Source organism: Falco punctatus, assembly GCF_963210335.1.
Source record: "Falco punctatus genome assembly, chromosome: 8".
Taxonomy (NCBI): domain Eukaryota; kingdom Metazoa; phylum Chordata; class Aves; order Falconiformes; family Falconidae; genus Falco; species Falco punctatus.
The window spans coordinates 59,704,374-59,724,537 of record NC_137588.1 but is presented as its reverse complement, the minus strand read 5'-3'; the positions used below and the strand labels follow the sequence as shown (position 1 = coordinate 59,724,537).

Genomic DNA, 20,164 nt, shown 5'->3' with positions numbered 1-20,164 from the left:
CCTTCTATACATTACCGTGCCACCTGCCTTGATGCCAGGACTGCTTGTTTGCTAAAACAGGTGCTGGCTAAAAATAAACTCAACATTTCTCCACCTCTGCTAGCACCAAGAGCTTCCTTTTTTGTGACTTCTATTCTCGTAAACTATTTTAGAAAAACACACCTGTAATTTAAATAAATCAATTTAATGTATCATATAGACGAGATGACATCAGTTTCCTTTAATAGCTTCGCTGCTGAACACGAAGAGGATGCTAATTCTAGACAGTCAAAGGCGCCTTTGCTTCACTTACCAAAATGTGTTGGATACAGATTTACACGTTCTTGGCATCTAGGTCAGATTATCGCTATGCTTTTCATTATGATTTGGGTCCTTTTATGTGGTTATAAAAAGTACTAGAACAGTTTCCAGTAAGAAGCTCCTATTACAACAAGCTAGTGTAACACTTTCAAGCCATTAACCTACATAAGCATTCAAACATCTCCAGTTAGAAGCAAGCCTGCAGAGGAGTATCGTAAAGAAAACTTTACTAGTCAACGATTTAGATAATAAAATACAGAAATTAAATAATTACGGTTTCTGACTGGTCCAAAATAACAGATGAGCAGAGAATTTTTATGTGCCTATCTACCTTATTTCTTTTAAGGTTTACAGGTACTTCCTACTGCTAGTTAGTTTACAACCGCAAAATGTGCTTTTGCAAACATATACGTTAATAAAACAGGGCTTTACTTTTAGCTTGAAGATGTAATTAGTATTCTTTTATTTGCTGGTATAGGGTATTTAATATATATAGGTATTTAATAGGTATATAGGTATTTAATATATATTCCAGTATCTGTAGTCTAGATATTAAACACAAGTTTTTCTTGTCCAAGGAGACAACTTCTATGACCATAAAAAACATACGTAAAAATACAGACACAACTTCTGTTTTCACCTGCAGTAGATTTATTCCCACATTCACCTACCTCAGCAGAAGGTAACACACAAAGGTTTAATCAGTAGCTAGTGTGAACTACAGCAGGAGCTACAGTCAGAGATTACACTGCTGTATCAGTACTTGTCTGGCAAAACACTGACGAACAGTCACCAAATTAAATTCTCCTGTACTCACGTGCTACAGAAGGCTGGTGATAGGCAGCAAGCTGCCTAAACCTGACACATTATTTTGAAACACATTTGCCGGATAAGGAAAATGGTAAGGTGTGCATTCCTGAGAGACCTGTGTGACACAGAAAGAACTAACCAAAGAAACAGATGAAAGACCTCCGATACTAGGATTTAGGCAGGACTAGGGGTGAACATGCCTCTCCTAACAGAGTACTGTGTGGTGTACCTGTGTTCAGATCTGAAATGGAGTCATCAAGTTAGAAAAAAGAAAAAAAAAACACAACCCACGAAGCAAGAAGAATTATATCATCTTTTAATTGCATGGTAATTTCATCGTACATTCTTCAAACAGAAATATCACTTGAAAGACATCCAGTTCCCTTATTTTGTTGCACTGTACATATTATGCAAATAAGAGCTGGGGTGGCATACAAAACAAAATGTTGCTCTGGCTTTTCAAATAATTACTTGAAAGAAGCAGAACTTTAAAATATAGCTGGGAATTTACAGCCACAGAAGAGCTTTGCAAATGACTGGTTAAATATGAAACACAGATGCAAATGGGGAGGGGAAGGGGCAACACATTTCCAGTTTAAGGCTGTAGTGGGAAGAAAACCCTAACAACTGTACACAAGTGTCAACATGCTCAGTATTTACATTCTGAGCATTACCAATGCTACAGATAAGCAATGTACTAAAAAAATAACTTAAAAAAAAAGCTATACAATTGTAGTTATAAATACTATATCTTTAAAAGTAGTTAAGTAGTGTAGGCTAAAAAAATGTTCACAGTTACTCTGAAGAGAGCTGTATACATATATTGCACAGTAGAAAAGTTCATTCAGTATACCATGTGTAAACAATTTTTATCTTCTTTGGCAATTTCAGGACTTAGAGCAATATTTGCTGTGAGCAAAAGCACTTGGGTACAAGGCACATCAAAAGCTTTTAAAGCTGCAAGATAAATCCTTCTGACACTTTCCAGTTAGCACTATCATTCTCTTTCGAAAAATGTATACCTATCAATTCAGAACAACACAATTCTATAAGTAGAACTTGGAGGTCTGGTGACAAAAACGTCAGCTGTTCTTGGCTGTTATTCTACAGTAACAGATTTGGCCAAGTTTCTTGGAAAGTCCACCTAGAACAAAAAGACAGACTTTTCAGAATCTGGCAGAGTAATACCGACATTCTGCATTTGACAGTTCATTTAGCTTGCTTTTTTTCTATTTCCTAATGAGTTCTGCTTTATTCTAGACACATTAACACACACAACAGACTATAGATCGACAGATAATGACTCACTGTTGAATTCACTCTTGCTTCCAAAACCGTAACAAATACATATTTGTTTTGCACAAGGTACCCTTCCAAAGCAGTCATCATTATCAAACTGGCACACCTAGCCAATGTCAACAGAGTAATCTGTACAAAGCACTGAACTATTTTAGGTTAAAGTGTAATACCACGTTCTAAGATTTAGTTCTCTGGAAAAGTCCCATCTGCACTCTTAATCAACCAAACTTAAGCAAACTATCCCTGTAATTTTTTTAGAAGAAAAAGAATTAAACACAAAGCTGAAGAATTGGCACTGAAATGCCACCTCTACTACCACAGTAACTGCAAGCTCTGCAGTTATCACAAGTTCTTTGTTAGATATGCCATCTAACTAGGTCTCTCACTTTACACTGGTAGGAGGAAGTTCAAAACTGCACTAACTAGAGCACTAAATATAGAAAGCACTTACATCATATCCTCTCAGAACAGCCAGGTGGAACGAAAGCAACTGGAGAGGAATAACACTCAAGACTCCTTGAAGGCAGTCAACTGTATGAGGCAGCTCAATGGTTTTGTAGGCAAATTTTGAGCTTTCTGTGTCTTCTTTAGAACACAGAATGATTGGACGACCCTGAAAATAAAATTTTGCAGCGTTAAGTGGCTTAGAAATACTTTGAAATACTGGTTCACAACACACTTGTATGTTTGAAGATGCTCAGGTTGCCAACAAAGAAAATCCCAGTCTTGCATAATGACTTTTGCCATTCACTATTTTGTGAGACTTGAACATTTTCACCTGTAGGGTTCTACCGTTATACCATTTGCTTCAAAACAAACAAAAAACCCCTAAATAGCCCACATACAATCAGTTTTCACTACTGCTGTTAACTTGTAATGACAACCTGTAATGCAGATATAGCATCATATTTATAACTTAATAATTAGAAAAGTCACCAATACATCCTTATTCTGAAGCACAAGTCAGCAGCAATATAACGTGCACAATCTCCCTATGACACTGTATTAGTTAAACAGCTTACCTGTCGAGCAGTGACCTGTTGCAGAGCATTCTGGCACTTGGTGAAACAAGGATCCTTCATTATCACCATGATAACAGGCATTTGTTTGTCTATTAGGGCTAAGGGCCCATGTTTCAGCTCACCAGCCAGGATACCTTCAGAGTGCATATAGGTGATTTCTTTTATTTTCTAAAAAAAGCAAATGCCATCAAGTTACTAGTAAATCAGATGAGAAATAAAACCCACAAGAAGCAAAACACCAAGGCTGTACATCTGCCACTTAAATACAGACACACAGTATCAAGTTGGTATTTTCAAAGATCAGTTAATAGTGAAGACAGGCTTGTCTGCTGGGTTTTCTAGCAGGCTGCTGGCAGAAGTAGAGCATGCATGTGCACGTGCATTTGCAGAGAAAGAAATGGAGAAACAGGGACCTTCCCGGCACAACCTTTAACATTCCCAATTTCTGTGAGACACAGATATGCTTCTATTGCACCAGAATGTCCATAACATAATTTATGAGTTTCTCATTTATGAGCATCTCATCTGAACATCAGTACATTGAGTTCTTCTGATGTTGTTTTCAAATGGGTCAGCATTTTAAGTTTGTTTTTTTCAAACAGGCTCATGAAACACTGCATTTATTATGTGAAAGAAACAAGAACCTGAAACCATATTCAGGTTCACCTTATGTATGTGTTCAGTCCAACAGGACTAAGTGCTTTTAGTTGTAGATAGCAGTTTTACTGCAGCAGAATTAAATTGTAATGAAATACTAAAACTATGTTGCAGAAGCCATAAAAGCTTATTTTCAATAACATCCAAAAATATTGAGAGGTTCCTACCAGAGCTCCTTCCAGACAAGTGGCATAATTATACCCACGACCCATAACCAGCAGTGATCTTTGTTTGTACAGTTCAAGAGCTAAGTCATGTATCTTCTCATCCAAGGACAAGACTTCTTTAATCATCTCTATTGGAACATACAAAAAGCACATATTAAAAAATTCTTAAATTTGAAAAACTAGTTTGCTTGTAGTAGGATGTGCCAATGCTCTATTGGAACTAATACATTTAATATAATTCAACCATTAGCTTTGCATCTTTGACAGCAGTTTAAGGATATTTTCTCCAGCTTTATTTACAGTAACAAGTTTAAAATAACTATTGGTTTAAAGCAGTGCTCATACATCCCATTTGTATTTTTAAAGGAAGTTGTGAACATCCGTTTTAAAGTCACCTTGAATTAGTTTCCTTTGATCTATCCTGATTTAAAGTGAAAGACTTTTAAAATTTCAAATCATCAATTTAGGAGATCAAGAAATATTTCTCATACAGAACTACCTTATTGCAATTAGAAAACCCAAGCCATGAAAATTCTGATCTTCCTGCCAAATTTCTTGGAAGGGCGCTTGTAAAATTGGCAATTGGTGCAGAAATTAATAGACCACTTTTCTTATATTGTCCACCTTTCAGGAGGAGGAGGAAGACAAAACTTAAATGAGAAAGAAATATCCTCGGGTAGTATTTTATATTGCCCTTTAAACAACATGCCCTATCCCTCCTCAATCCCAAAATATCAATATACCTGGCAATGATTTTAGTCCACTAATGATTTCCTGTCGTCTTTTCTGCAAGGAAATTCTGTCTTCAGACATCATTAGGCCAAACATTACAAGAGACACAAATTGGCTGGTATAAGCCTGCAGACAAAACAAAACATTTAGCAGTTAAGCCTGCAGAGAGTTACTATGATCTCAGTTTGAAGTGCTACAATTAAAATTTTAATTAGATCCTACAGGGCTGCAGTATGAAAGTCAAACAGAACAGCAATTACCTTTGTGCTTGCCACACCTATCTCAGGTCCTGCATTTATATGTACACCACAGTCAGTCTCCCTGGATATTGAGCTCCCAACTGTGTTTGTGATGCCAACTGTTAGAGCACGACGTTCTTTACAATACCTCAGGGCCATAAGCGTATCTGCGGTTTCACCTGCAAAACATTTACATCTTGACTTCAGGTTGACACAAGGATAGTAATGACTCCTGGAAAGCATAAAACTTTACACAACTGTGTTCTAAATAACTGCATCCACACTTACACAGTGCGTGCAAAATGCAACTGAAAATAATCTTTCAGCACTCATTGTCTACATATTTGAACCAAGTCTGTACGAAACTTTAATACAAGACAAATCTGGCCCATTAGCCATCACCCTCCTTTGCACAAACATGAAGTAATAAACCAGGGGCTTTTAGAAGTTTTTCTACAGTTTACACTCAGCTGAAGACAAGCAGTAAATGCAGCTCACCTGACTGACTTATAAAAAAGCAGACATCGTCTCTGAAAACAGGTGTGTTTCTATCCAGGAAGTCACTAGCAAGTTCCACCATCACTGGTAATTCAGTTAATTCTTCCAACACTTGTCGAGTCTGTATTCAAGCAGCACACAGTATTTGTTAATATTGCCACCCATTCAAGTCTTGACATCTTAAAAGTCAGAGATAATTTAAATGGATTCTTACTACAAAAATTGGTAATTACAGCTTACCAGACCCTTAAAAACTACGGTGAAAAAAAGTTAATTTCTAGCATGTAGGTAACAGCATTTAAGCATTAATAAAGAATGTGGCACAAAGGAAAACTAAAAAGAGCGGGACCCCTCAATGAAAGGCAAAGTTTGAGATACAGAAGAAAAAGAAGATTAAGAGTTGTTGTCTAGAACCCCAGCAGCTAGGAGTTATATATATGTTTCAGATAAGGCTGAACATACAGCTACTGCAGCATGGTAACTGGTCCCACAGCCAATAATGATCAGTCTTCGGCATCTTCTGATTTCTTTCAAATGATCCTTCAGCCCTCCCAGCAGAACTGTAAACAAATAGAACAAAAGCATATATCAATAGTGTATTTTATTTTCTAATTAATGTGTTCAAAATTTGCAGGCTTAGTGCAGCCTGAGCACTTGTTCCGAGTTACCTGTGCTGCTCTCGAAATTCACTCTGCCTCTCATCGTATTGACAACTGATTCTGGTTGCTCAAAAATTTCCTTTTGCATGAATGCACTGAAGTTACCTGTTTAGGACAACATTACATAGCAATGCTTAGGTAACGCTTAGGTTTGTTACTTGAAATCTTTTACAGTTACAAAGAGATGACTTTTAAGACGACCTGTGGTAACAAGCTAATTTGACTGTCTTGTGTTCGCTTAAACAAAAGCTTAGGAATAGGCGAGAAGAAAGGAGGGATTGATAGTTCACTCAAGTTGGTTGGTTTCATTTCCCAACACAGACAACGGAACAATTCTTTTTTAAGGAAACTTCTGTGTTCCACTTCAATTCTTAAGTTTACAAAGTCTGCCAACAACTACAACAACATGTTAACATTAGTTACATTTTCGCTAATTACTGAGACTAGTAGAAGCATCTAGGACTTTTCCAAAGCTAAAAATGGGTAGGGTCCCATACCACCCATCTCCCCTTGGTTGTAAAGCTTAGAATTGTCAGCTCCCAGTACAAACAGCCTAAGTATTACATCATTTTTATAACAAATCAGCAGTTTTCTGCCTTTTCCACTACACAAAGAATCAGTAACTATCCATCTTTGGTGATACTCCTTTACAGATGTTTCAACCCACCCTTCATGATTTGCTGCAATTCCATCTGCAACGTTTGTATGGCCCGGGAAGGATCATCACTGGCTGAACGCTCGAGACGGTGAATTGAAAGCTTCCCATCAGTTACTGCTGCAATGTCATCATCTTCTAAGAAAATTACTCTGTTGGTGTGCTCAATAATAGCACTACAGAAAAAACAGATGCAAGAAAAACCTGACATGTCAGTCAGAGTTGGTAGCACCACTCCTCAAAGCAATTAGTATGCCACACAGCACTTCCAGCCCCACTTCCAGCTTCCTTTTGGACATAACTACAGATAGAGCCATCTTAAAGGAAATGGCTCCATCTGCTGCTGCTTCTGCACTCTCACAGCAACTGGCAGCACCAGGCTGGGGAACCACAGCACCTCACATCAGCAAGTTCCCACTGATCTGATCTTGCCCCCGCCCCCCCCCCATGGACCCCTAAGGTCACGATCTTGTTTCTGTGATAAATGTGTACCAGATGTGTTCAGGTTCCTGCTAAGTTTAGAACCACATCACTTTTTCCTCCTCTGACAGCTGGATTAAAACACCAAAACGCAGGCTAACCCATAGTCTGCCCAAATACTTGGCTGACAGTGTCTATTTGTACCCAACTGCCCTTCCTACACTGGATGTATTTTACATAGAGATTAGCAATTGGCAGATACTGCACTTGTTTGGAGTTTGAATGCTGATGTCAAGTCTTCACATTTTTCAGCTATCTTAGCCTGGGGGCTTCATTGTTACCTGGATTAAAGGCTATTCTATCAGAAAACAATTGTACAGCGGCAAGACAGCTTAAGATTTCCAAAACTATCTCAGTTCTAAACAAAAGCAGTATTTTGAGAAATGTTTAAGTACTCTTACTACCTTGCGTCTGAAGCAAAGAAGAATTCTACTGCCTTATCCCCAACAGCATGAAGGCAGGTAGAGCTGTCCAGTCTCTTCATTCGGGAATTGCACATGTTCTTCACATTCTCAATGTCGCCTGTTAAAGAAATCAAACACTTGAATGCAAAGCTAGATCTGTTCAAGTTAAGAGATTACAGACTATACAGGTTCAAGGTATCACAGTTACACGAGTGCTTTGGGGGATGGTACTTTTACATGAACTACACATTCAGCAGCACAAAATACGACATTCTCAGCTAAGAAGCTATTTGGGGCATCAGCTGGTACTTTTATAGTAAAAAACCAATTAACCTAATTTCTAATCATAAAGTAAAAATAATTTTAGTTCTTAAAAATAATGTAATTGGGTTTATCAACTTACATGTTCTATATAAAACAGGAACCTGTTCAGTGGAGAGCTTGTACTTGCTTCTAACCCCAATGAGCAGCGGACTCCCCCTCCTATAAAGGGAAGACATGGAAGTTTATAAAGAGAAAGGTTCATACAAAGAAGTCAAAGGACATCTGTGAAGTTGAAAGATGATACCCTGTCTAGCTTCCTCAATAGGAAGACTCTCTTCAACCCTGAACCTAAAGCCATTCGTGGCAGGTGTTACATAAACTTGGCTTGTTTCTCTAAGATTTGCAGATTGTTATATGGATAATTACCATATGCCTTGGTGATTCTTTCCCCATGAACTACACCCAGGTAGAGAAAAACATATATGAACTAGTTGTTTTCCTTCCAGTAATCACAAAACAGCTTACCACAGGCACCAATTTGAATACTGTTTTTAAACAAAGCTTACTGCCTCTGAAGCCAGCCAGCAATAACTGCAGCGCTCTCTACTACTGAAATACTGTTGCACCCTTTAGCTTTTTAAATTCAGAAATGTCAGCCATCACTACTGCACATTTTTTCATTATATGGGTCACGTGCCACACTGAAGAGCTTATTAAAAAAAATAAATATATCTCACGAGTAAAAGAGTAATTCACCCTCCCCCAATACCTCAGATTACAAGTTTAGCTTCTCTTAATTCCTTCACTCCTAAAAACCCAAACCTGAACCACATATAGAATAGTTCATTTCAGAAGATGTCTCCAGTAAGAGTAAGGGTACAGCTGGCTCTTTCACAATTTTAATAAGGTCTCATTTTTGACCACAGAAGCAATGGGGGTTTTGGTTGTAGTATAAAACAGTCTTTATTCCCACTGCTACTTCACTTGCTACTTTAACATCTTTACCTTTCCTGAAAGTTGTTTCCCAAGTTATAAATAAAAGCAAAAAAAAAAAAAAATCATAAATGCTATGACAGCTACAGAACGCAATTTATATAACCTTTTAGAATGATGGCATTTTAGCCAATCTGAACATACTTATCTCAGTCTTCATTCAATGTGAAGTAAAATTGAACCATACCCTTTCCCTTCCCTTTTTGACACAGGGGAAATGTTAGTACACTTTTAATACAGCTTTAGAAATAGAACATACACTGAGCTTCTATTGACACACTGTAACAGATAAAAGGACAGACTATGGGGATGAGTTTGTCAGTGGTGGGTTCTTCCAAGTGCATTATCTGAAATATCTGCAACTGAAAGTGCATTTGCACTGAGCAAGAAGACATCATCTAATTACTTTTTGCAACTGTCTTTGCATCCTCAAAAAGTGAGTAGTCACAGCTAATTTATTAAACAATATCAAGTTAAAGATTACAGAGAATCAACACAAGCCTCTGGAAATTCTGTGACCTCCAGTCTGTACAGCTCCAATTAGGTTATATTTAATGGTCAGTTGAAGAGATGCTCAGCAGAGCTTCGCTGCGCTTCACAAGCATTCCACTAGTGCAGCTATCTACCTTCTGAGTTTTGATTAAGCACTTTAAACATCAGCATTCTAGTACTTTTAAGAGATGTTAGCTTTTTTTTTTAACCTACAAAAGCATGAATTATATATAAAATTCACTTTTACTAACCTGGTAGCAACAGCTTCACCTGGGTAATGGACGCTCTTGAAAACCAATGCAAAAGCACCTTCCTGGAAACCATGCAAACAGAAGAGGGAAAAAAAAAATCCTAAACAACTTATCTCAGTTAGTTCCATCTCATTAAACTGGGGCCCCTCTTCCTGAGCAGGCTGTGAAGGAAAGCTCTTTTCTACTATCAGGAATCGCTTCCTGGAGGGCAGACTGCACCTTTAAAGGAATTGGTCAGGGAGCAGAACATGCACCAAACAGTGCAGCAGCTGACAGATCAGGAAACGAGCACTTAGCCTCTCTTTATAAATAAAAGCAATACCTTCTAACACAAGGGTTAAGAAAATCTACAAGATGTTACTCGCAATCAACTTGAAGACTGTTAGACATGTAATTTTATTAAGACTTTTAATAAGACTGTGCACATAGCTGCATTTTATGCATTTTCAGCTAAAATTCTGGAGTTCCTACTTCTAGTTTAAGCAGCAAATTCTCACTAGGGTATTTAAAAAAAAAAAATCTCCACCAAAAATACCCAAAATCCACAACACAAGAACAGACTATACAGGTTCAAGGTATCACAGTTACACGAGTGTTTTGGGTGATGGTACTTTTACGTGAACTATACATTCAGCAGCACAAAATACAACATTCTCAGCTAAGAAGCTATTTGAACAAAATCAAGAACACAATCAATTATACTATTAACACAGCTTGCAAACTTGAGGAATATTCTATAAACAGGAGTAAAAGCCCCCTCCTTGCAAACAGAAGAGAGATGGTCACATTCACTCTTCTTGCAGGGATGCCAGTCAGCACCTCTGCTCTTGTTCTGCAGCCAGGTGAAGCCACCCTTCCCCTCAACGAGGTGGCTGCACCACTATTCCCTCTTGACTCATACGGCTCTTTACTTGGTGTATATGCATTTCAGGGCTGCCCTAAGGGAATCCCACAGAGCTGCTTTAGAGAGGAGAAAGGGGAGGTGAAAAGAGTGTAAGAAACTGCTGGAAGGGGAGGGAAAACATCTGCCTGGAGACCGGGGGAGGAAAAGAAAGCAAGCTTTCTCCAAGTTTGCCACACATCTATCAGTGTTTTTTAGCATTCACAAACTAAGTAACAGTAGATTCCCACTTCACAGTTTGGAAACTGGCTATGCCATGAATCAGTACAGCTTGTTAGATCTATTTCCAAACATGGGAGCCAAGGCATTAGACAAACTTGAATCACAGCAGTGTTTTAACACGATCAGAATAGCCTTTAAGAACACACTGCCCTTTATGAGAGATTCAAACCCCCAGAAGCTCCTACTGATTTTTTTAATTAAGCTGCCTCATTAAAAACTGTGATAACCGCTTGCTTTAAAAAAAAAAAAAAAAACACACACAAACCAAAACAAAAACAAAAACCAAAAAAACAAACCCCACCAAACAAAAAACACTGCTAATGCAATTTAAAGATTTACCGTTGAAAAGCCTTTGAAGTTTCCAAAATTCTAATCTCATTATTTGGTCTATTAAGCATTGTTTAGAGGCCAAAATCCATTATTTGCAGCAACATCCAAGGACTGCAGAGAATCTAAATGCATAAATGCAGAATACTAAGGAACCCCCAAAATAGTTTATACTGTAGTACAGGAAAAAAGGAACTTCCCACTTACCAACTGTTGAATAACTCTTTCTACCAAGGCTGAAAAACTGGTGTCCTCACTCTCTCTGTTGTCATACATGTACTTGATCAATTTGGGGATTGTTTCTGTATCCGTTTCAGATTCAAATTCATAGCCTTTGCTCTCCTGAAATACCATATAGAAAAGAAAAAGTGTTTTCATCCTCAAGCAAGAAACACCAAAGGGCCTCTCAGCTGCCTCCCACCAGAAACTGCACAGTAAGACAGATTGCTTGAAGTACTACACTGGACTAGCAGAAATACATCACTATAGAAAAAACATAATGACTTACCCTGTCATAGCTACACTTTTGGAAATACTGTAATAAGACATGTAGTAAGACTTGCTTTGCAGCTGTCAAGCAACAAGAGACAGGAGGGAGCCCACTCCACACACCCTCTCCAAGAATTTGAGCACAAATTGCTACTCTACTCCTAAGTACTTTGCATTTAGGATTACAAGAACTTCTGCACTTCACCAACTCCCCATTAGGCAGGCTCCTTCACACTACTGTTTTACAGATGATCTCAAGAAACTTGAATTCAGATTCCAAAGTCATGAAAGACCTGATAGTAGCTGGTCAAGCGTTTACTTTCTTGTTTTAGAATCATGTTGCCACGGACTCACCAGAAATTTTCTTAGGTCCTTATAATTTGTGATGATACCATTATGGATAACAACAAATTCTAAAAGGAAAAATACATATATTCATCAGTAACAAAAAAATTGAGATATTCAACGCAGAACACAAAATTAGAGTGGGAGAGAGTTTAAAAGTACATTAGAAACTACCTGCTATAGCTTTCAGACCTACCATTTATCACAACATGGACAACAGAAAGCAGAAACTTACAAATTCTGAAGGCATGCAAAGGCTGTTCCAAAACATTAAGACAGTTTTAAACTATACTCACTAGAACAGCACCAAGCCATCCCAAGTGAAAAACGATACTAAAATCTCCCTTTTCCCGTCCAGACAATATTGATGCATTTACATTTTCAGAGTCTGACCTTTTAAAACAGGTATGTTGTACTCTGACTAACTTGCCTCAGTTTTCAGAGAACAGATCTCATTAATCTTTCACAATGTTCCTTTAGCCTTAGGAGAGGCTATTTTATTGCAAAAGCGTCTAATATAGCTGGAATGGCAACGGCTTAGCTCTAGTGTACAAAATAGATACCATAACACTAGTAAGAACAGACAACATATGTGCTTGATTGAACCACTTCAAATTCATACAGTTCCAGAGTGCTGCAGAGATTACATACCATTCCTTTTATCTGATCTCTGAGGGTGACTGTTTATTGCACTTGGTACCCCATGGGTCGCCCAGCGAGTATGAGCAATTCCAAAATGTGTTTCAAAATCCGTTTTTGAATCCAGGTCATCTTGTTCTATACACAAGAAATTCAGTTTAATAAATATTTAAAGTTGAGTCTCTCACACACACACCACTAGTAAAACACTAAAAGAACTCCTACAGGCAAAAAAATCCTAAAAGTTATCTTCCAGCTTTCCTTTAAACCATTTGCTTTCTTGACATTACACTTCAGATATTAATCACAGTAGCTTGAACTATTTTGTTTGCCAAGACTCGAGCATTTTCGGCTAATACCAACAGCTAGGCTAAGAGACCACATTACTACAAATTATAATGTAAACGTATTAAAACACAACTTCAGTTCTTCACAGATGGAAGTACTGCATAAAGCAGACTGTGATGACAGCCAGCTGCTTAAATGGTCATAAATTCTGTCAGAGTCCATGTTTCAACGTTTCAGCTACCAAGCACAGAAATCATTTGAGTAAAGCACCAAGGGAGCCCAGGTCTCAAACCAAGAAGCAACCAAAAGAAGGGAGAATAGACTAGTAATTTCACAACACTACACCTAAAGATCAGCTTGCTTTTCAAGTGCAGATTTCGGGGGCACAAACAATTTAACTGCCATTGGATTACACAATGTAGTTATTTCTGGTACAAAATTGTGACTGTAAGTTCGATTTTCTGCTGAGATGCAGATGATATCTGACTGGGAGGCCAAAGCAAAGGGGTAATTTTTAAGACACTTACTGTACAACTCTTCTTCCAGGGCCTTTACTTTTCCTCTTTTCTTAACCAGTTTGATGAACCTTTCTTTATCTTCATTATTATTTCCATCAATTGCCACTCCTGCAGTACAGGACACAGACAAGTATTTAAAGCATGAAATACACTGGATGAAAAAAAGGCCAAGAAAATATAGACAAGCACACACTAGTGAAACATTTTTTTTCCAATTATCCTTCAAAGGTATATACTTGGTCTGTTGATTTGAACATAGACATGAACAGCAAACTAGATGAAGACTGTATCAACAGCACAGATGAAAATATAAATAAGCCATCTCAAATATTGTTTGAGGGCAGACTGATATATTTTGCCTGATTAAATTAGCCAACTCAAATTTAAAGACAAATTTAATCTTCCTCATCCTTTCATTGGGACTCACATACACAAAAAACTGAGGCACAGACTACATGACCCTGTACGAAGGTGCTTTGCTGATGTGTACTAAAGCTCAACCACCATCTGATTACAGAGCTAATCACTCAATTTAAAGTCCTGAGGAAAGTTAAAGAAGACACTGCAAGAACCAAGGTAATTAGTTCTGATCTTTTAATCTGCAAGGTAACAAAAGAAAAATACAACACAAGTCACCTACGTAGCTATTGGTTGCTAAAATTAATTTGTTGAGTTAGTTCACATACCTGCAGAGTCATATCCTCTGTATTCCAGTCTCTGTAATCCTTTTATCAGGGTTTCAAATATTTCTTTCCGAGTCCGAGGCACTTTGTAATTTAGATAAGCAAAAATTCCTGTTTAGAGAAAAAGGGGGAAGGGGTGAGAGGAAAGAAGAAAAGATTTTTTTAGAGTTTGCGGCCCTTCAGACTCAATTTAAAACCCTTTAAAACTATTATCACAGAGAGGTCCTAAGGGAACCCAACCTCCCATTTAGTACAACTCTTCGTACTGGGTTTTTAAATGGAAAGAGTTCAAATACAATAAAGGAATCAGGACCCTCATTTATTTTCACCAGGCAACACATGCCTTCCTGGCCAGTTTCACTCTCCTCATGTTACCCACCAAGAGTTAAACAGTTGAGAGAGCTTAAAAAAATTCTACTTTTCATGAAAACCACAGCTCAAAATGGGAACATTGTGATCTATTTCATATCCAGACATTCAAAGAAGGAATATATTCACCAGTACTAACACAAGGAGACTTTTGTAATCAAAGTCATGGCCTTAAATACCCATGGGTAGGTACTAGGCACAACATCTATTTCTGAAAGGCTCCAGCTTAATCCTGTGTACAACAGTTAATTCAGTGGGAAGAGAATAGAGAAGAAAACAAAGAAAGGGCAGAAGTCAAAAGGATAAGACAACAAAGAAAAGAAACAGAAGATACAAAACCAGGGTCACCCAAAAAACACGCATTCACCCTTTACGCTGCCTCAACACAATGCTGCCTGCCAAACCAAACTCAGGGACATGAGATCCGTTTGCTTGCCCCGTGTTACTCAGGTCAGCTCTTACAGAGGCATCATAAGATGTGAACTCACTCTTTGCCTACTCGGGCAAACACAGCCTGGAAGAGTGCAAGTCTGATCCCTCTTCTCTTGAATAGACCAGTCATCAACCAAGAAGTGGCTTTTTTTTAGTGCTGGGGTTGGTTTCTCTACCCTGCCCCTGCACAATATTTTTTTTTTTTTTTTTAAGGCAAAAGTACACAAGGATTTTTTCATTAGTAGTCTGAAGGATGTTTCTTTCTCTTTAGAAAAGATGTAATAAAAAGGTCACCTGCAAAGAAAAACTCTGTCTACTGCTCTTTCTGGGACTTCTGCATCTATAAGGATAGATTAGGCCCCTTTATTAACTTTTACAAATCCGTACCCCAATGAAACAGAAACAACTAATTTCACTGCTTCAACAGTTTCTCCAAACAAGTCAGGACTGGAGGCTACAGTCAGCAAGACACAGACTTTAAGAGCTCAACAGATAAGCAGTTCAGACAAGCAAGTGTTTTAAATAGAGGAAGCCTTTGTTTGAAATGTAACAACCTCTTCCCCTTCAATTAAGGCTTTTGAACTGTAAATGACTGTAGTGAAGAAGCTGTTATAATGATACACCGATAAATCTCTTATAAATATTGTTGTGAATTCTGTTGTCCACTGGTTTTACGCCATTAATACTGCCGATTTGGCAGTGAGACTAAGACGCTATTACATTGGTCTCTGAATTTATCTTTGAAGGATTAAAGGGTGGAAAATGCTTTTCTGCTACATAAGTGAGATTTATGAGGAGCTCAGCCTAATTATTTCTAGAGTGTCCAATGTTAATGGAGATATTAAGACAATTAGTTGCATTTAAAGAGGTATTTGGGAATTTGAACAGCTAAATACCGTTCTTCACGGATGCTTTGAAAAATAATGCCTCCAGTTATATACAGTCTCTTTAGACTGAGAGCTTGCTGATCATTTTTCCAGACAGATATTTACCGTTCTCTGGCACTAACCACGAACCTCAAGAGCTGCATTCTTCAATTTCTTCAATACGAATTTCTCAACATCATTCCAAAATGTTGCTACACACCTCATTTCAGATCCAGCTCTACTTTCTAGGCCAGATTTCACAATGTATTTAAGATGCATCAGCCTTGAGCTCCATGTGGCATCTTTGACTACACTGAGCTCCAGGAAGAGCCTTCCTTTGGGACCGTCCTTACAATACTACCAGTGTGCTGCAATTGTTAAAAAGATCCTTGTTTCCAGGGAACTGTAGCTGTGCTTCTACACACGTGAATTAGAAGACACAAAAGTCACCAGAGGCCATTTACAATGAAAGCAATAGCTGCAGCCTGACTTCTCAAGGAATATATTATAAACTCTTTCAGTTAAAGGAAATAAATCTTACCCTCAGCACCGTTTCTGTAGTACATTTCTGTTTCATGATTTACCCACTTGCGTATTTCCTTCCCTACTCAGTCATCATTTTGGCTAGATTTAAAGCACATTGCTCAACTCACTTAGAAACAACTTTTGATAAAGACTTCTTGTAGCTTAACTCCTTCTGGAAGCAAACCAACATGACTGAATCTTACTCATAAAAGCATTTTGCAATGCTCACAAGTTACTTTATAATGGCCCCCCCCGTGCTGTTAGATGCTATTTCCAGAGCCTGCATCTCTCCTCCCCAGTGAGGGCTATAGTACTCTCTAAGCTAATGCAATACTGAAATTGTATGTATCAAGTAAGGTAACATTTATTTGTCAGCACAACATAAGCAATGAAATACTTTCCCAAGTTGTACATACATAGAATCCAATAAAAGCATTTACGAAGTGTTTTACCAGGGCATTGCTCTTATGATCTGAATGCTAAATTTAGTTTCTAACTTTCCATAATCACAGAGTTTGCACAGAAGCGTGAACTAGATCAATCACGTATGGCTTACCTTTAGGATCAGATACTCAACACAGAAACAGAACATTGTTAAAAACGTTGTTAAAACCAGCTTTAATCAGGTGCAGACACTGAAAGCAAGGATCTTCCTTTACATACATATCAAGACTTCAGGAGTTTCCCCTTTCTCTTTCAGGACTGCAAGCTGAGCATCAAGAAGAGGAAAAGTTCATCGAGTATCCTTCTGTGGGAAAAATCCACAAGAACTCTTGCAATTGCAAGACTTCACCAAAATCAAGAAGGGGGCAGCCTATACTTGAAGTTTGAACACAATTGTTTTTTAAAAAAATACAAGGATGCCTTTACTGGGGTAAGCACATTGTTGATGTGCCAGAAACTTAGCTTTGAGAAAGTCCCAGTCTCAACTTCATATCCTGATGAAACTAATTTTGATTTGAAGTAAGTAGATCATCAGTTTAAGAGCATCTTACCTGTTTTTTTAACCCTCCATACTTTTGCTACACTATCTTCTTACATTTGAGTATGATAACATTTCAACTTTGTTTCCTAAAGAGCATGTTTATGGCAGTATTTAATGACCTATCTATTTCTGAAACAGAAAGCAATGGGTTTCAATCCTCATGAGCTACCTAAAGTCAGAGAAAACACAGCAGGACATATTTTCAACACTTAAACCTGGAAAGATATGCAAAAATAAAATAATAATTAAAAAAAAATTAGAAATGGTTGGTTGCAACCTCTGGAACTCCGGTGCTTCCAACAGCAGACAGCAAGGAAGACACAGGACATCTTTCATGATAAGAAATGTCACGTTTAAGATCTCCAGATGCTGATGGGAAGAAAACTAACACTACTCTCACTGCACTTCATGAACGACTGCTCTCTGCCATTTCATACCGAGTCAGCCACTCCACCCCAAGCTAGAGGTTTTTACCAAACTCATGTAACACTGTTAACACCCTCATTTCCCAATCAATACACAGCCCAGATGTGCCAAGTTTCTGACACTATTATTACACATCTCATGGCTCAGTGGTTGCCACCAGTACCTTTGGTTTGCCGAGGCACTGAGCCTAGTCTCTCACCTGAAGGGGCTCTGCTTAGAAGACACTGAGTCTGTCTCATTGATAGCGACTCAGGCAGGAGCTCGAACTGTGTCACCTCCTGTTCCCATTCCAGTGAAAGAGGCTTACTGGACTCACTACTCTTTCAGAGGTTACAATTAAAGAGGACGTGGAGGTAGGGGAAAGACATGCAGCTCAGAAAGTACATTTTTGGGAGCAGTAACTCAACGCGCTTTCAGTCTGCATCTCACAAAAGAGGTTTTGTTCACGATGGCCAAGAAGTACATGCGCAAGTTTTCCTGCTTTCAGCAAAAGTATCCTTACAGACCTGAGAGGGGGTTTCAGTGAAGGGATAAATAAAGTTTCACTAAAATTTCCTCCAGAACTAAAACACGTTGCCTTAGCACCGCCCAAATTCACACTTCTAATCTGATCCAAAGCACGCCTAAGCGACTGTACGCACGACGGAGGTATTACCTTCACCATCTCGTCTTTATTAGATAAAGGAAGGCGAAGAAACTCACACCAGCTAAGAATGAAACTCCTTCCCAGCCTTTGTTTGAAACCCTCGAACTCTTCCCACCGCGGGCGCCGGGCGCTGCCAGCCCGCGGCCCCGCACCGGACGCGCCGCAGCACCTGGAGGCGGCCGGCAGCGGCCACCGGGAGCCCCGCGGCCACCGGGAGCCCCGCAGCCGCCGGGCACGGGCCGCCTTCCACCGCAAGGCCCCGGGACAAGCGGCCCGGCACGGAGCGGCCAGGCTGCGGGGCTCAGAAAAGCCATCGCCCTTCCGTGGGAGAGGGGGGCGGGCGGAGGAGCTTTACCTGCCACCGCCGCGAGAGCCGGCCATTCGCCCGTCCCACCCCCACAAAATGGATGCAGCGGGGCCAGTCCCACAGGGACCCGGGGCGGGGGCAGCGACGGCGGGTTTCCGCGGCCCCCGGACCCGCTCTCACAGCGGGGCAGCCCGGCGCCCCGCAGCTCAGCTACAGAGCCGCCCTCGTCCCGCACCCCGCCCGGCCCCGGGGCACAGCCCGCTCCGTCCGCGGCCGGCGGAGGTCCCGACCCCGTGTCCCGCCCGGCAGGCGAGGGGCTGCGGCGGGCCCGGGCTGCCCGCGGCCCCTGACGGCCGGCGAGGAGCGGCCCCGGCACTCACCGCACATGGTCGCGCCGCACGGCCCGTCCCGCTGACAGGAAACGCGGCTCCCGCCCGACAGCCTCGCCCGGGGCCCGCCGCCTCCCCGGCTCTTATAGCGCGGCCGGGCCGGCCCCTGCCTCCCCGCTCATTGGCCGGGGAGCGGGCGGTGGGGCCGCTCCGCCCGGGGCCCCGAGCGGGAGCTCCGCGGGGGCAGCGCCCCGGGGGCGGGGGGCCGCGGCGGTTCACGCCCTGCCCGTGCCCGGCGCGACCCCTGGAGGGGCAGCCGAGGGCTGTGGCGGGGTGTCCCGGGCGGGGGGCGAAGCAGTGCGTCCTGTCAGCGCAGGGTGGCCGGGGCTGAGGCGGGGCGGCAGGGCAGCCCCTCTCCCAGCTTGGCGGGGGATGGCGTCCCGCCGTTTCCAGCCCTTTCGGCCACAGGCGTTCAGAAGGGCGCGCTCAGCAGCCCGCTTCACCTGCCGAGGCGGGACACCGAGCGCAGGGGCCTCCTCCAGCCTGCTGCTGGGCTGGGGTCTCCTGGGGCAGAGGCTGGCGGGGTGCGGAGGGCCGCGGGGCCGGCAGCGGGCCGGCAGGCAGCAGGCCCGGCCCGTGGTGGCATCTCCTGAGGGAACTTGCGATCTCTTCCCTCAGGGAGCCTCGTCCAAGCGCAGGGAATGGTGCCTCTTCAAGCGAGTGCCTCGCAGCGTGCTTGGACGGCAAGCATCCACACAAGTAGCTCAAGCTAGTATTTGAACAAACATTTTTAAAAAATACATAATTTCATGATGATTCAGCCTGCTTATAGTTTCTCCTTCCTTATTAGAAAGTACTAAAATATTGATAGAGATGATCCTAGTTTTCTCATACATAGAGCTATTGAAACTCCAGTACAAGGCACCTTATATAAGCTAGAACTGA

The 20,164-nt window shown here is 40.7% G+C and overlaps 1 protein-coding gene across 1 annotated transcript; it reads right to left on the bottom strand.

The window, feature by feature from the left end:
• Nucleotides 1-1,409: 1,409 nt before the first annotated feature.
• GFPT2 (glutamine-fructose-6-phosphate transaminase 2) lies at nt 1,410-19,694 on the bottom strand. The gene is made up of 19 exons (XM_080398425.1): nt 19,271-19,694; nt 14,338-14,445; nt 13,661-13,759; nt 12,858-12,983; nt 12,216-12,274; nt 11,580-11,714; nt 9,923-9,984; nt 8,326-8,405; nt 7,923-8,040; nt 7,051-7,214; nt 6,393-6,488; nt 6,187-6,284; nt 5,725-5,845; nt 5,248-5,405; nt 4,999-5,113; nt 4,256-4,383; nt 3,432-3,599; nt 2,861-3,022; nt 1,410-2,254 (listed from the first exon to the last, which is right to left on the bottom strand). The coding sequence occupies exons 1-19, from the start codon at nt 19,275-19,277 to the stop codon at nt 2,210-2,212; spliced, it is 2,049 nt and encodes a 682-aa protein (XP_080254551.1). The 5' UTR covers nt 19,278-19,694; the 3' UTR covers nt 1,410-2,209.
• Nucleotides 19,695-20,164: the final 470 nt, after the last annotated feature.